The sequence below is a fragment of the Mixophyes fleayi genome, chromosome 12, assembly GCF_038048845.1.
Source record: "Mixophyes fleayi isolate aMixFle1 chromosome 12, aMixFle1.hap1, whole genome shotgun sequence".
Classification (NCBI taxonomy): Eukaryota; Metazoa; Chordata; class Amphibia; order Anura; family Limnodynastidae; genus Mixophyes; species Mixophyes fleayi.
Window position 1 is genome coordinate 29,623,896 of NC_134413.1, and position 17,239 is coordinate 29,641,134.

General features: G+C 39.2%; 1 protein-coding gene across 4 annotated transcripts in view; it reads right to left on the reverse strand.

The window, feature by feature from the left end:
• The window catches only part of NUMB (NUMB endocytic adaptor protein), a 68,322-nt gene that overhangs the window by 7,270 nt on the left and 43,813 nt on the right, over positions 1 to 17,239 (reverse strand). For 3 of the 4 annotated variants that reach the window (XM_075192498.1, XM_075192497.1, XM_075192501.1), the window contains 6 exons: positions 13,583 to 13,657; positions 9,083 to 9,115; positions 5,244 to 5,318; positions 2,703 to 2,843; positions 994 to 1,198; positions 122 to 436 (listed from right to left, as the gene is read on the reverse strand). In XM_075192498.1, the coding sequence (XP_075048599.1) occupies positions 122 to 436; positions 994 to 1,198; positions 2,703 to 2,843; positions 5,244 to 5,318; positions 9,083 to 9,115; positions 13,583 to 13,657 (844 nt within the window). The remainder of the gene's footprint in view (positions 1 to 121; positions 437 to 993; positions 1,199 to 2,702; positions 2,844 to 5,243; positions 5,319 to 9,082; positions 9,116 to 13,582; positions 13,658 to 17,239) is intronic. The other variant, XM_075192500.1, reaches the window with a different exon arrangement.

Here is a 17,239-nt window from a genome sequence, read left to right on the forward strand (position 1 = left end):
ACCTATGGAGTGCAACTCCAAGATAACGCTCTGCTATAGCATTCCAAAACCATATGCTTGGTGTCACTTTCTCGGAGAAGATGGGGATTCTAGGATTCTGGACATCATGAGATTGTCTTACCTGGGTTGACAATCTGGAAGTCTGTCTTCCTCTGCACGGTTGATGGTAGCTCATTTATTCGCAATGAAAGCTGTCGTTTGAAGGGGGACATTTTTTGGCTGAGAGCAGGGAACCCCCTAAAGGAGCCTTGCCTGGCCAGTTGTTCCACAGGCGCATGTCGGCGTGGAATCATGTGCGGATTGTTGATATCTTTGCTTTCTTGGAGCATGTGGACTTCAGATGTTGGCGAGGATGGCAATGTTGGTGTTGGGGCCAAAGTCACAGTGGCAGCTATTGTAGCAGCAGGTACAACTGTATTGGATTCAGAATCCGCAGCTAAAATATAGACAAATAATATAAATATAGAATAAACGCTCTGCCGTACGGCAATGTAAGCCTGTGTTACATGGATTTCTTGGAGAAGGGGTGAGGTTTCAATCAACAAATTGTAGCTTCATACAGCAACATCTAAACCTGGCTAGCTCAATACTGATGTAAGCTAAATACGTTTACTTTACAATCACTAACACCATGAAGTGCAGACATATACAGGAAGGCGCTTAACCCTTGTGTTGCCATCACCCTTAACTGAAATGACGTCCTTAACAAGCATTGGTTTAGCCTGCGGTGTGATGTTTTTACAGTGTAAAAGTAACCTTAGCTTGGCATAGACATGTAAATTCTTAATTATTAATTTTTACTTTGATAATAACAAATCCAGCTTGAGGAGAGCGATAACTAAAAGGAAATGCATTATTAATTTAAAACCTAACCAAAATTTAAACATTGACTCCCAGATTTAATCTGTGTGGAGAAAGAAATAAAAAGACGACCCTCTGAACTGGAAATACTGAAGCTCAAACGAAGGGAGTAAAATGAAAAGACAACGGCACCTTTCTTGGAATCCTGTATTTGTTTCATAACTTCCTCCCTCTCTGCCTGTTCGGTGGCTGTGGTCACTCTAAATGAACCCTCCCGGGTAAAGGTAGTTCTGCTGGCATCAAAGGTGGCAGTCACTCCGCACTCCTTTTCCCGCTTCTGTTTTCTCTCCAGACAGGCAGCAAAGGCACATCCAACAGCATGACTTAGCCGCTCACCCTGTAAGCAAGACCGTCGTCAAATGTGCTGCACAAAAATAATGTCCTATAATGTTGTTTCCCAGCGGCAGCGTTAAATGGGCAAAATGTTAAGTTAATTATTTCCTTTCCATAATGACTTTGAAAAACCGTGTACAGGTCCACTATGTCTATACAAGAATCTAGCACAGCAAGTTGGTCTCAGATATTTCAATCTATTCAATGCCTTGGACTACCTGTGTTTGACACAACAACGTTCCCAATATTGCTAAGAAAATAGCCTATTGTTCCAGAACTGTAAAAATAATAAAGCAAGCAACACACGCGAAAAAACAGATGCTACACCTCACTGAGGAACTTCTGGATGGGTGTCCTATTCCATCACATATAGTTCAGCAAATTGCACAGATCCAGTCGCTTGATGGTCTTGTTGAATGACTGGATCTTATGGGACCCCAGTAAGTATGGTCTGTTATTGCACCCACCTAACAACTGCAGTCACCAGCTGGATGTACTTGCAGCCAGTAATAATTATATCCAGATGTTCTTGGCCACCTTTCTTGGTCAGTGGTAGACAAAAATGTGACTTTAGTATAAAGTATCTACAACCTGTTCTATTTAGCTTCCCTTTATCTGAACAACTTGCAAAAAGAAAGTCGACAACAGTACATATTTAAATCATAGCATAAAATCAAATAAAAACATCATTCCAAAATAACATAACATAGTAAGAAATACATGGCCATTTCCCATTTTTAAGAATGCGCTAGAACAGCAATTCACAAGCACTATGTCAGGACACATTTGTCACTACAGACTAGTGTCACAAGAATTTATTGGTAATGGGAAAATTCAAAATGCGGTGCATCTGGAATTGTAATTTAAGCTATATTTTAAATGTATATGAAACTAATTAGGTGTAATTTGCATATGTTTCAAAAGATATCCTCCACATATATCCATGATTCAGGTTTACCTATTGCACAATTATAAAACTAGCTTTTAATGAAATAATGAGGCACGTCACAACACCAACACAGGCTGAAAATCTCCTCCTTGCAATAAGAATGACAATTAAATTAACCCCATTATGACAACCACTTTTCAAATTCCCGTTTCATCTGTTACACAAATAAAAAAATAAAATATATATATATATATATATATATATATATATATATATATATATATATATATATATATATATATATATATATATTATATATATATAATTCCCTTAAAATCATCATCTTGGTGGGATTAAATGATCTTGTTTCTGCCTGCTAGAATTACCTTTTTATTTTATTTAGATATTAAATGAAGAAAAATACGGAAATAAAGACTCTAAACTTTAATTCTGCCATTTATTTCTACAGTGCCACTCCACAGGCATACTAAATGTGTGTACTGTAGCGTTATTGCCCACTAATGGGTTTACAGAGTTTATGTAACTGATGTGTATAATTATTGTCCCTTTAAAAGACCTACGTGAGCAATGAGAGAACCCGGATGTTGAACATACTGACCGTATCCTTAACGGCCATGAAGCAGTGGCAGATCCATCTCCTTGTTGTTCCGTCACGACAAATGTAGGAGAACGCTCGGTCAAAGTTTCTATCTGGAGCGCAGAATGACACTTTTTCTATGGTTTGATCTACCAGAAGATCCTATAGGGGAGAGTAGAGAGCCCATTAGAAAGTAAAATCCAACATATTTCAACACTGCTCTAGAACATGCATTTGAAAGGGAAAGCATGTCCAATTTATAAGTAGGGTTTATTTTTCATTATTATTTTAAATGACATCTTCAGTAAATCGTTCTGCTTATTGGACAGTTCTTCCCTTTGATTTGTGAGGCACCATAGTGCCCCCGCAGTACGGTGCAGTGGGGAAACCAGGGATATACACGGTAGACAATATAAATGCAGGTTAGGAAGCTCCATGTTTGTGAGAGAACTTCAAATTTGGTGAGATATGGGCAGAGGTGGATATCAGAGAGAAGGGAAGGCACAGGTCAGAAGTGGATCTAAGAAGGAGTGAGTATTTTGAGATGTATGAAGGGGTGGTGGTGTTGAGGATGAATAATTTGAATTGGATTCTGGAGGGTATTGGGAGCCAGTGAACGGATTTGCAGAGTGGTACAGTGGATGTGAAGCAGTAAGAGGGGTAATCAGTCTTGCTGCAGCATTTAGGATGGATTGGAGTGTGGACAGATTGGGAGGTTGAAGTAGTTCAGGTGAGAGATTATGAGACAATGGTTGTTTTTGTTGCATCTTGGGTAAGAAAAGGACATTCTAGTAGTATTTTGAAGGCAGCACGGTGTGTGTGTGTGTGTGTGTGTGTGTGTGTTTAGACAAAGTTCCAATAAGGCTGATGTGAATGACAAATAAATCGCTGTAAAGTACTGCAGTATTGGTGGCGCTATATAAATAAATTACCATGATGAAAACAAGAGAGACTGGTTGTGAGGAGTAAAGCAGATGGTATAGGGGCAAGGGTGGTATAGATAGACATGTAGCTGTTTCAGTTACCAGAAGCATATTCTTATTACAAGCTTTTTCCAACATCCGTTTCCAGCACTTAAGGAGAGAGTATTCTTGACACCACTTTATGAGATCCATTGGTGTCGGCTAGATTATCTGCCAAGTTGCAACTCAATCCAAGTGTAACAGCGAGGCATTTTCTTACATGAAAGATGGAATTTTACCCTGACTTTCCTCTACAGATCTGTTGTAAAGTAATGCGAGTTGATGCTTTTTCCACTTTATCACCACCAGTAAAATCCAAATCCCACAGTCCGACACCAATGACCACATAACCGATAATAGCAATCTAGTTACTTGCTGTGACAGGAAACAAACTTAGGGCCATAAAGGAATCATTGAATAAAATGAACCACAAGGGGGTGTTGTAACTTTTCAAAATGCCACAGTGGGCAATGAGAACACATTTGCTAGTTAAAATTTGACATGTTACTTTTTTCCATTTTAACTGGTCTTGGTACATACACAATGCATTAGTATTGTAATCTTTTGTAGCATGCTGTCTTATGCAGAAGTTGACTGAATTAGCAGACAAGTAAACCTAACCCCATGGACCATGGTGCGGGCATGGCAGCACAGCTTAATAGGAGTGTATGTGCACATTGGCTTTTAGCTTCTGCTGTCCCTCTGATTGAGCAGAGTTTATACAGCTCATATGGGAGGGTGAATGAGAGAAGAGGAGAAAAAAAAAAAAAAAAAAAAAAAAAAAAAAGATTCAAACCGTGTCTATGTCCCATCAAGTAATCCCTCCTGTTCTCATAGGAGCAGGGCCTTCTCACCTCTGTCTGTTTTACCCAGTTAGTTTATTAATTTACTATGTTTGTCCCCAATTGTAAAGCGCTACGAAATATGTTGGTGCTATATAAATAAATAAATGATGATGATGATGATGATAGGGATCAACGATCCCTGTTTACAGCTATGTTTCAACTGCATTCTAATCAGTGGACTGCAGCTCAAGCTGAATGCTGCTTGTCCGTACCCTTTATAATGGCTCTCATCAAAGAGGTAAGCAGAGGTTGTAAAACCAATTCATTACTGTAGTCATGAAGTGATATAAACAGGTAAGAATTACACAGGTGAATACAGAGAATAGCCGGAGGTCTGGTGACTAGTTCCCTCTGTGACTACATAAGCAGAACTCACAATATGTGATACTTTGACCAACTAAACTGGAAGTAAAGACAGAAGGTCAAATACTTCAATCAAAACAAGTCTACTAAGGATGTGAATTCCTTGCACCAACCCATCTTCTGTTATTTACTGTACTCCTTTCTAGTGTTTGCACTGTAGATGAAATTTATAAGTATCACAACCAAAATCAATTTTTATTTATTTAGCTTTTGTATAAATTTAAAGTGTACACTGTCAAATACACACGATTAAGTTAGCGTTTTTGTGGGGTGTACCAATATTAATATCAGCAATAAGCCTCAGTCACGTCACTAGAGATTTGACAGGCTGCATTCTTTTGCATATAATAAAACGACTGTATCCGCTGTCTATAGGGGGACACAGTTCGTACCTTTGTTTTCTCATCCACAACTCTGAGTCCATCGGCTGAAACCCACAGGACGGCCTTGATCGCCTTCTTGCCTGTCTTTAAGAAGGAAAACAATTTTTTACAATGACATATAAAAAAAAATCCAAACTTTTGTTATGGACCTAGAAAAAAAAAAACAACAAAAAAACAACCTAGAAAGTCTAGAAAAACACAAGAATGCTTTTGTACCCAAGATCCATGCAAATTCATTCACCAAAAGCAGGAAAAAAAAGAAAAAGAAAAAAGGTGAGGGTCAATTTTGGAACAGGGAGATACTTGGAACAGAGACTACAACATACACATATTTGAGAATGGAAAGAATTCTGTATCAAAATTCTTTACCTGGATTGGAGAATCTACCAAGAACTTAGGAGGAGATTGGCACACATGAATAAGGAGTTACTTCACTAGTACCCTTTATCTGAAGAAATCTTGGGTAACACACTGTAAAATGGCATTTAGGCAATATGTATTCAGGCAGTTATTGTTTTGCATTTACCATTTATTTTTATACAGATTGACATACACAGCACATGATCTCTGTGTCTGACAAAGTATTCATATCTTAGGTTTCTAATATACATCTTATTACATCTACCCAAGTCATTTACAACATGGGCACTAATCACTTTCACCTGCTCATATACTACAATAAACTATAGCAGTACATGAAAAGGTGTCAATTTATTCTGCCATTTGCAATTTGTCTATACTGTGCTTGTATATATTAAGATGACTGGGAGCTAACAGATTCTGAAATATTTCCCACAAGTCTCCAAAGCAAAATAGTCATAAAAGAGGGCGACAAACTTGCTCAACAAAGCATTAACAAGTGAACTATGTAACAAAGATTCAGTTCCCTAGCTCCAGTCACTCAATTAGCCTGTATCTATCAGCAGATAAGGGTTAGGTGCTGTGCAAGGTTTAGTACAGACACCAAGGACCTGCACACAAAGTATAACATTTAAAAGAGGGAAAAAAAAACAACAACTGCCCCCCCCCCCCCCGCACCCCCAAAAACAAAAAGACGCAACACAAGACATTTGCCCTGCATAACCATATTAAACTATAACTTCCCCAATATATTTAAGATACTAACCTTTAATATTAAAAGGAATAAATAGAGGACATAGTTGTTAAAGGATTTTACATACTCTCTATGATGGCACTACTAGGTCTGTTTACAGAACTCTCCGTGCTGTAAAGTGTCATCAGTCCAGATCTCATCATACATTATGTGTATCATCATTTGGAGTGTGGGTTATGTCACCATAGCAGGCATGGTCAGGTCCAAAGACATAACAGTCTGCATAGCAGACAACCACTTGATTTGCTTGTGCCTGTACAGTAACATAAAACCCATGTCTAGATTCTCTTGAGGTGGGCACAGTTAAGCAAAGAAAATGCAGGTTTACAACTGTAGATTTTTTTATTTTTTTTAAGAATTGTGCCCATGTGCTTCACCCCTTGGAAGCAATCCTGCATGCCCACACCTACACTGCCAAAGACAGCTTGATGCTTGACTACCCTGCTTAAAAGAAGCATAATATAAATCGGAAAACTACCAACAGTTGTGCATTAGAGGAAAACAATGCTGAAAGCATTGTGAGGGTTTAAATCACACCACGTCTGTTAGTGTATTAAGAGAAAATATACCTAGATGCCATTTTTACAGTGAACACAGAACCGTCACCATAGCGCTTTTATTTGTCAACAGTATAAAGCCCAACACTGAAATTCCTGCAGATATACAGTGACACAAGACACTGCATACTGCTGTGTAGGCAGAAGTATTCTATCATTTCTCATTATATTGAAGAGGCGATAGAAAGATCTACTGTATGTGTCAATCATCAGTATTTTCCAAATTAATTCTATGTACTTTTGCTAAGATGGGGATGATTAGAAAGAATTCAGACTGATTAATTCTGTAGCAGTAATTTGAAAAGCAATATACAGATGGCAAAGAATATTTATGTAATGCACACATGGTTTTCCATCTATACAAGCCTCAGGATTAGCTCATTATATTTAGTGATTAACCAAAAATTAGTATTAAAATTAGAAACACTTAATTATGGACAGCAGTACCCTTTTATAACCTGAATGAGTACAGTATGCCACGATATAGAGCAGTGATGGGTTGCAGGCAGCCCAAGGGCCACATCCGGCCCTATAAACCTTTACCTGCAGCTCACAGTTCCTTTCCGCTTAATGGTCAAGCTCGTTTGTTATAGCTTGTAACACTTGTGTAAAGTGCCTGCTGATCGGTTATTACAGATAGGTGTCTCTTTCGTTGATTAAATGTACTGTTCTCCCTTATTACGGAGATTAAGGGTAATGTGTGGCCCTTTTGAAGAGGAGAGGTTTCCTATCATTGGTTTAGAGAGGATCATTGAGAGAATGTCCATGGACGACCAACTAAAGTACACAATGCATCCTCAGGCTGTGAGGCCACACTGCCGGCAGACAAAAGAAAATCGCTAAAAACGAATGCTGAACTACTAATAAATAATGCATATTTCAGTATTATAATTCATTTGTTGTCATAATATTTTTTTAAGATCACTAATGTACATGGTCAAAAAACATTATTAGGATGTGTAGCGCCAAACTAGCACCAAACACTTATCTGCAGCCTTTCACAACAAAGATCTCAGTGATTAGAACATACTGAATCCTGGTTCCAGGCGAGTGCTCTGGCTGAATGCAGACGTCTTTGGCTGAAGGGTCTCTCAATACTAAAATGAATACGTTTTACAGATGCCCATTCCCTTGATTTAATAACAGTCGGCTGTTCTCTCTCTTGTGCCAGCTAGCCTAGCAATACAGGAGGGAGTAAGATGTTATAGTCGGTGCACACAATGTTTCTTCTGCATTTCCAAACACCCTTAATGGGTGTCCAGCCAGCTGGCATAGGACTCAGAACCACAAGGCTGCCTCTATTCAGCAGTGCAGCAAGTATTCTGTGGCCTTGGATTCTGAAGTACCAGCTCCAAACACTCCTCTGCAACAAGAACAGTAAATACGATTTTTTTTCCTTTAGAGAGAGTGTAGTTTGGGGTTGGCAAATGAGGCAATGGCTTATATCCTTTTGGAACTCTGCTGGGCTGCAAGATAATGGCATGGACAACTCTGTTGGGCCACTATAGATGTAGTATGCCAGCACAGAGTGTCTATATTATCACATGGGCTTTGCTGGCTGGTTTAAATTCATGTGTTCTCCTTTTTAGGGGGTAGTCGTAAAATTAAATAAAACCCTTACTTAAAGAACAACAAAACAAGATTGAGAAAATATTGCTGTAGAGATAGGATGCAGTTATAGGTCCATAGAAATTACCACCACTAATTTAAGTTTAAAACCCACTACTTCTTAATTTTAACCAACTCCCAAAGCATTTAGCCATTTTTGGTGTTCTTTTAAAAAGTTCTCAGTAGGATTCAGATTAGACCAAACCAAATTTTGGGGATTCGACGGAACCCTAAAAATTGAATTCAGTACAATCCTAGTTAGAAGATACGGAGAGAAATGCATTTACAAGGATTTGAGATAGTCAAGCAACACTACAACGTGAAATAGGGGTCAATGGTACAGAGTGGAGATTCTGGGGTTTTAGGTTTTTTTTGTTGTTGTTTTTTAAAAAAAAAACCTTGGAAAGGGGAAAAAGTCCCCCCCACTAAGAGGACATGATCTCCCCCAGGTATCAACATTGCAGGAATCACAAAGTGAAGGCATCAAATATCAAACGCTATGTAAAGAGACCGTTCTATACCAGTGTGTAACTCCTTATAAATTTTATTACATATGGCATTGAACTTACTTTTGCAAAGAAGCCTTTGAAGAATTTCCTTTCCTGGAGGAACAGGGGAGGGGACAAGTCGAGCACTATTATTGCTGGAAGCTACAAATCTCCCAAGGTTTTAAAACATCATGCATCACAACAGCACAAGTAGTATTAGTAAGCTCTACAGAGAAGGAGCAGGCAAGGTGGCATCACTCCCTATGCCCAAGCACGGGAAAGAAGGTGTTATAAGAAGGTTTCTGAGGCAGGCAAAAGCTGCCAGAGGAGGAAAATAAATAAATGTCACCCTGTTATTTCCAATGCAAAGAAACAAAGTAATATCTCCAGAATACCATATCCAATTCTTTTCAATTAGTAACTTGGCATTTTGTTATAGATGAACATTTCTACATTTTTCTTTTGATGCTGATTGTTGTTCTACAGGACCCGTTTCATTGTGCCAGACTGTTTGTTTTTTCTTGCGGTTTTCTACAATAAGGCACTCATGACAACTTGATATGCAACAGGATGAAATTAAAATATGTCTAATAGTGTCTCTTTAATTCTGATCATCTATACATTATTATGTATGCTGACAATGCATCTACCCCACAGGGACAAAAGTGATATACATGAAGGAGGTTTATTAAGAAATTGAGCTTATACTGTTTGGAAGGTAATGAGAAAGGCTTGCATTGATGAGCCTTTAATAACATCTTGCTTCTGTTCATGTCATAGTTCTGTTATAGAACACACATTTTAGACCAAAGAAAGCTAGTTTTATTATTAATATGTTGTAAGCTTTGCAACTTCCTGGAAATGCAAAGTACAATGCAATTTTTTTGCGTGAACCTATGATGAACTGGCTTCAATTATGAAAGATAAAAGCTGTACAAATACATAGTATTAATTTGCTGACACAATGCAACAAGTTTGTAGAACAGACACAAACTATAAGACAGTAGACATATGTAACCACAGTGCAAACTGAGCACACGCGCTGTAACCCTTAGCGTCCACAATCACAGTTGCTATGGGTTACAGCACATTCAATGATTTAACTACATCGCCAAGTTCCTGGTTGAAAGGAAAAAGAGTGCAATAGGTTATTTCACAACATATAGTCCGTTATTAACAACCAATCAAATGTTGAAACAAGGCAGCAGAAGGTAAGTCCGTTTCATGATGAATGAATCTTTATTAACTAATACAACAAAGCTATTTTCTTCTCCCTGAAAATAAAAGTTTTTCTTGCCGTGCATTTTAACTTGAGATCTTGGAAGCATGCCCTAAATTTTCATCTTTAAATTGTAAAATTATTAGGCACTTCCACGTTGCAGCAAAATAACTGATTACATCATAACAGTCCTGCATAATGAATTTGTGGGAGTAGATTGGTCATAAAATAGCTCTGTAAAGCAACCATGTTTGTGTTCCTCTTCATCTGGCAAAGCAATGTAAGCTTTTACACCATTGCTTGCTGCAAACAAGAGAAATTACCCATAATGTGACCAAATTACTGCCAAGTATCACCATACTGCTGTATATACTGTGCACCTACACACTTTGTATAAGAGGTAGTAAATTATAACCAGTAACAAACATGGCAAACAACAAATGTAGTAAGCAAACCATACCCAACTGTTCTAACTACTGGGGATCCATGCCTGTGAATGGATGTTTCTGTACAATCGATGTTGCAATCAATGCACCCAATGGGGAAAGCTGCACTCCATCATGTGCTTTATGTAATGTTTATTAGAGAATAGGACAGGAGGTGACATATTTTACTCATGGCAATTCCTCCAGTCTGCACTTTGTAATTAAAATGCATCATTGGAAATTCCATCGGAGTTAAGAGAACACCGTGCATCTAAAACACTTGTACCATAACAGAACGGAGAACTGTTCTGAAAAGCACCGACTTTCATTATCGTACATGAAAGTGTGAATTTTCCCTACATAAGCCAAGATGAAGTGTAAATCTCCAATTTAGAAAATTAATTACATTTGGACATCTCGGCTTACAGTCACAGGTAGATTTTATTAAAACATAAAAAAAATGATTAAGCAAAAAGCCGCTACATGGAAATTTAAATTAGATTGTACAGTGCCTATTATCCTCATCTGGTGACAGTACAATTCTGTTTGCGGAATCATTCTGTGCTCTCCAAATTTTGCTTTTGAGATGATTAATTCACTTCTCTTGAACAGCATTGAGCACAGCGGTATCTTAAGAGCTCAGAAACAAGCAGTTATACAATATACACCTCAGGCAGAGAATATAATGTAAGTATGTCATGAATCTCTGTTAGGCACCATCTAATGAGAAAGGACGAGCTTTCTGCTGCCAAGTTCAACGACCCTGCAATTCATCACACTCCTCCACAAAGCCAGTCTGCAGCTAGCAGACGCTAAGGACATTTCACCACATCTTCCTAATTTAAGGGTGACAGTTAATCGTTAATATTACTCCAAGAGCAGCGCATGTTAAAGTGAGATTCACTTTGAAAACTTCAGCAGAGTTAAAACGAACAAAACAAAACAAGAAACAAAAAACAAAATAAACGATCATGCCAGGTTGATTATCTTGAAAAAAAACCAAATTATGCTGGTTAATTGTTTAATTTGTAAACACATAAAAAAAAGAAATATTAATAATTAAGATTCTTTATTTAACCTGCTAAAAACAAGAAAATATATTAAACATGTCATACATATATAAGCACAAAAGACATACATCAAGGAGGAACACCAGAGGGTGAGAAATGGAAACTTGTACATCTCAGGAACCTAGGTTAGAGAGGTCCTGAACATATTATGTTTGGATGACTAGCTTGGTACCATCTGCATCCTTCTTAATAAATCCCAGTCATTTTCATCTTTCTTTTAGCACTAAGAAGGCAGTTAACTCAGAAGTTACAAGATGAAATAAATATGTTAAACAGATTGATTTTTTTTTTTCTTGCCCCCTCCTACCAATTAGCAAGTTAAGTTCATCCTTGGCCCAAACAGTTCTACTGCAACATCTGACACAATGCATCCCACAGTTTGGCCAACATGCAGAATGTTACCAATTTTACTCTAAAGGCGACAGTGCTTATCAAGCAGAGTTTTTGCTAAATATATAGGTCGTTTGACAGTCAAACATAAGTGATCACATTTCACCGAATGCTCTTCTCCATATTCACACCAGTGAAAATGAGAGCAAAAATTAAATTATATGCACATAGTGGACAATTAGCAAAGCGTTTTAACATGGGGGGTGGGGGTGTGAGATTTAAAGATTTTTCAAAGTCTTTAAGAAAGTATAGGCGTAAGCAGATTTACTCGGTCTTCAGAAGTAATTTAGTGTCTACTTTTTATAATATACATTAAATCTCTGTACATTATATTGAGACAAGCAACCCATGAAAAGGCTGCTTCATATTTCATGTACATGGCTGTATTCACCAACATCTGCACAGTGAAGGATAGTGGTATTACAGAAATGTATGGGGGGGGGGGGGTTCTCTCAATATCAAGAGAGCATATTTAAATGGACACATTTATTACAGTACATAAAATATATGTGATTAAGTATTGTGCAGATGAAGGCATTTTCTAAAAAAAATAAAAATCTTTTTTTACAGTTTGAATACAGTATATGAACCTACAGGTACATGGTTGTCATGGTCACCCAAAATCAGAATAATTTACCACTTTTCTGCAAGTAAGCGGCTGTATTATCACTTAGCTAATAGCACTGTCTATAGCTCAGAGCTGGACGCAGTTGAGTTGAGAACATGAGCTTTTGCTAAAGCAAGTCCTAATGTTGCGCTGCAATAGATAGATTTCTAGAACATGTAAATACTGTGATTATTGAGTGTTTAAGCCAGGCATGGCCTTTTTGGTAAAGTATTTATTCAAAGGGAGGGATGCCATGTAAACAGAATTTTTTTTTTTTTTTTAAAGCATAGTCTCCTCAATGGGGGTGACCGAGTATTGCACGGACAAAAGGTAGCTAAAAAAAAACCACAAAAAAAACCAAAACAAAAAAACAACAAAACCTTCCTCAAACTTTGCGTTGTTTCAGCAAATATTACTGTATAGCACCTGCAGCTCCTCTGAATCCTGTCCAGAACTAACAGGAAACTAAAACTAGCTGCCCATAGGTTGATACTCTGCGAAACTAACAGAGCAATTAATGCCACTATTTGACAGTATATATTAAAGGCTGAGCTGTGTATTATTGAGCTGAATAATATACATGAAGTTATTGAAGGGTTTATAACTTCCTAAATAAATCCTCTATCCTGCAACAGAATCCCACGTTAGGAGGGAGCTGCTTCTCTAGCAGAGCAAGAGACACTGACTGACGACTTGGCAGAGACACACTGTGCAGATAGGTGGATTCATACACAGGAGCAGGGATGTCGCAGCAAGTGAATTGTCTGCAAGATCTTTTACCCTCATCTGATCCCACTAGGACACTGTACAAAGGATCTACATCCATTAAAAAGTGGGCTTTCGTGTGTCTAAAGCAATAAAAATACATACCGATTTCAGTCTTTTCACTGCATCTTCACAGATGTGCATGCCCCGAGATTCGTCCACCTCCACATGTCCCAGATACTAAAGAGAATAAAAACAAAGATCATTATTAAAAACCATCAATCCAGATCTAGCTCTAGATAAAAAATATACTTATCTTAAATTTATAGTGCCAACATATTGGTCAGCGCAGTACATTGAGGGATTCCTGATACAAATAAATACATACGATGACATGAAACATAAGCTATAGCTGACCCTGTTCAAATGACCTTACAATCCTTTAAGAGGTGTGGAGATAACTAATATTACACAAGATAGCGGAATAATGTTAGCTGGTGGTTGGGGAAAGTCTGTGTGGCTAACATTTATCTTATCTGAGCCTCCTTCCTCTTCTGGTACTGGAGAAAGCTTTCGCTGCACGGACAAAGCTGAAATAGACAGTACTGCATATAAATATACAAAGCCCACAAGCATAAAACTGGTTACACACAGTGTATAGGTCTCCACCATGACAACCAGATAAGTCTGAGTTATGACTAATTGGGCACACTAGAACACAGAGCGTCAATGATTGCAGTCTCTGTATGTTCACATAAATCAGGGATTCTATTATGAAAGAAAAAAGAAAATGTGAAATATTGCCAATATCTGTATTACAGAGATTATTGAAACTCCTATAAAAAGTAGGCCCAGACCATTTCCAGAGAAGCGCTCTCTGAAGTGGTTGAGAATGAAACTGCACGAAGGACACCACTTTGGACACCTAGAACCATGGAACCCAGCAGTTTCATAGAGCAGAAAAAGGGACACTTCCCATTTCGCCAGAAGAGACCCGATTTTGTGTTGAAGAGAAAAAAAATAATCTTATTTTCCAGTAAAAACACTTTCTGATACATTGTGTTAAAATGGAGACCAAAAAAAACACACATTCCCTATGTATGAACCAAGGAGGATTTGGGTAGATTCAGGATCAAACCGTGAGCTTCAAGAAAGTGAATAGTCACCTGAATGTGCCTCTGGAGAAGGGATGTGGACGGCACCTTCAACAGGTCGCCCAGATAGGACACAATAGGGATTCCTTGAGAACGAAGGAGACCTGCCATGACTGCTATTATTTTGGTGACCACCCTTGGGGTAGAAGAGAGTCCAAAAGGGTAAAGCTCTATGATATTGGTCGCTGCGGATTGCAAAATGAAGGAGACATTGATGCCCCTCCCATATTGGTATACATGTAGGTAGGCATCTTTTAAGTCGGCCGATGCCAGGAATTCCCCGTGTTCTGTGCCTGCAATCACAGAACGTAGCGACTCCACCCTGAACCCCATCAGAATCGTTTTGTTGAGAGTTTTGAGGTTCATTATTGGACGAAAGGAACTGTCTGGTTTGGGGACTAGGAAAAGGTTGGAATAAAACCCCAAACTTTGTTCCTGAAGCGGGACCGGAATAATCACGCCTGAGGGTAACAGCTTCTGAATAGCCTCCTGAAGCGCTAGTCTCTTGCAGGCACAGGGAGGAAGACCCGTGCTAAAGAACCTCTGTGGAGGGAACCTGAGCAGATCAACAACATAGCCTCGAGTCACAGTCCCCTGCACCCAAAGATCTGAAGTCCTGGCCCAACCGCCCAACACTGCTCCTCAAAAAGCAGTAGACGTGTCCCCCACCACCTGACTCTGGCAAGGTGCCCCATCATGCCACAGATTTGTCCCCATGTTTGGGAGCACGGTGTCAATCAGATCCCCAGCCACTGTGAGAACTCCACCTTAAGGAAAAGGACTGGCCTCTGGAGGGTACTCCTCTAGATTTACCGAAGCTACGAAAGTACAGAAACCGGGACTGTTTCAGTTTTGCAGTGCCCAAAAAGTTCTTGTGGTTGTTCTTGTTCTTGTCTGGATGATCTGTTCGAGTAGGGAAGCAGAGTCATTCCGTCAAATGGCAAAGATTCTCTTGAAATTTGTATCCGCCTATCAAGAAAGCAAGCACAGTGGGCGGCGGGTTGCAATAATAAGTGCAGAAAGTCTCAATGTAACAGAGACCGCATCTGAGGAAGCCTGACCTACAAAGTTAGAGGCATCCTGAATTTGCTCCGCCAAAACCAAAGAATTATCTCTGGGCACATTATCTTGAAGGCCCATAGCCAATTGTTTTACCCAGGTCTGAATGACCCTGTTGACCCACCTAGTGGACATATTGGGACGAATCAAACTTTTTTTTTTAAATTGGTGGGATCCAGGAGAGATACTGCACTCTGAACCGGAATAGTAGTGGTTGTGGTGAAGCGAGCAATAGGAAGATCTACCTTTGGAGAACCTTCCCACTTAACAGACTCTTCCAGTGGCAAAGGGTAAAATGACTTAAATTTACTCAGCATCTGGAACTTTTTGTTAGGTGTTTTCCAGGCCTCATACACCATCTCCACAAATTGAAGAGAAGGGGGAAAAACAAACTGCGTCTTGTCTCTTAAAAAGGGAAAATCCACATGATTATGGGGTTCTGCAAACCCTAAGGTTTGTCTGACACCCAAGATCAAATTATCTACACTATGGGAGAAAGATGTGTCTTCAGCAAGGAATCTTCCCCCTCCGAATTTCGAATAAATTCCCCATCTTCATCAGAGGAGAGGTCAGACTCAGGGATAGGAGCCTAAATAGGAAGAGCACAGTAGGAGAGAAATGCAGACTGTGATAATACCGTACTGCCACTTTGGAAAATGGCTGCTTCCATTAGGGAGAGCCCGTCAAAACCTGCTGAGGAGGAGTCACACCCCTCAGCTATGTCCGCCCAGCGAGAAAGCGATTGTCCTTGACAAAATTTTTCTTCTAGGCGCTGCATATCAAAAAATAAGGCTACTTGCAATATTAGTATCAGTAGCCACCTGCGATGCACTCCCTTGCTGCCTGACTACTAGCAACATTTATTCCATAGAGGAGTCATGTAGCATGGTCACTTCACCCTGCCGATAGATTCCCTGCTCTGAGGGAGCTGCTCGTTGCTAAGGTGATGGCTGCAAGATGTGCAGCCGAGAAGAGCAGCTAACAAGCTCCACTCACGAGCTGCACCACACACTATACCCAGCAGCTGCTGCAGCATTAGGGTTGAGGGAAGTGTAGAGCCTGCACTACCCCTGCAGGGACCTAGAGGGAAGGCAGCCTCAAGACTATTCACACACTGGGTAAAATTTAAAGGGGCCCTGCGGTGCTGAGAATTATTTTATTTTTTTTAGAAAATTCAAATAATTAACCCTATGGGGGGAATTCACTTGGCCACGTTACTGCAGAATGTAACGCGGCCTGCACAATTATTACTGTAATTGTGCGCGTAATTACTGTTAATACGGATTTTTGCTCGCAGCTCCGTGAGCTGCAAGCAGGATTAAAACTACCGTATTAACGGTAATAGGTTTAGTGCGGCGTTACTTTGAATTCCCTCCAAAGTGTCCATTTAAAAAAAACAAAAAAAACAGGTAGGAACCAAAAATAAAATGCCTTACCTCCTGAGCACTTTAACTAAAACAAAGCCTGCTTCCTGATGGGAAGGGCATAGTAGGGGAAGAGTGTATGTTCAAAGAAGTTATGTTTAAAGTGCCAAACTCCTGGACCACCTACTATACACCAATGTTTTGCAGTGTCCCCCAATGGCATGAAAGAGAAAAAATATTTGCTT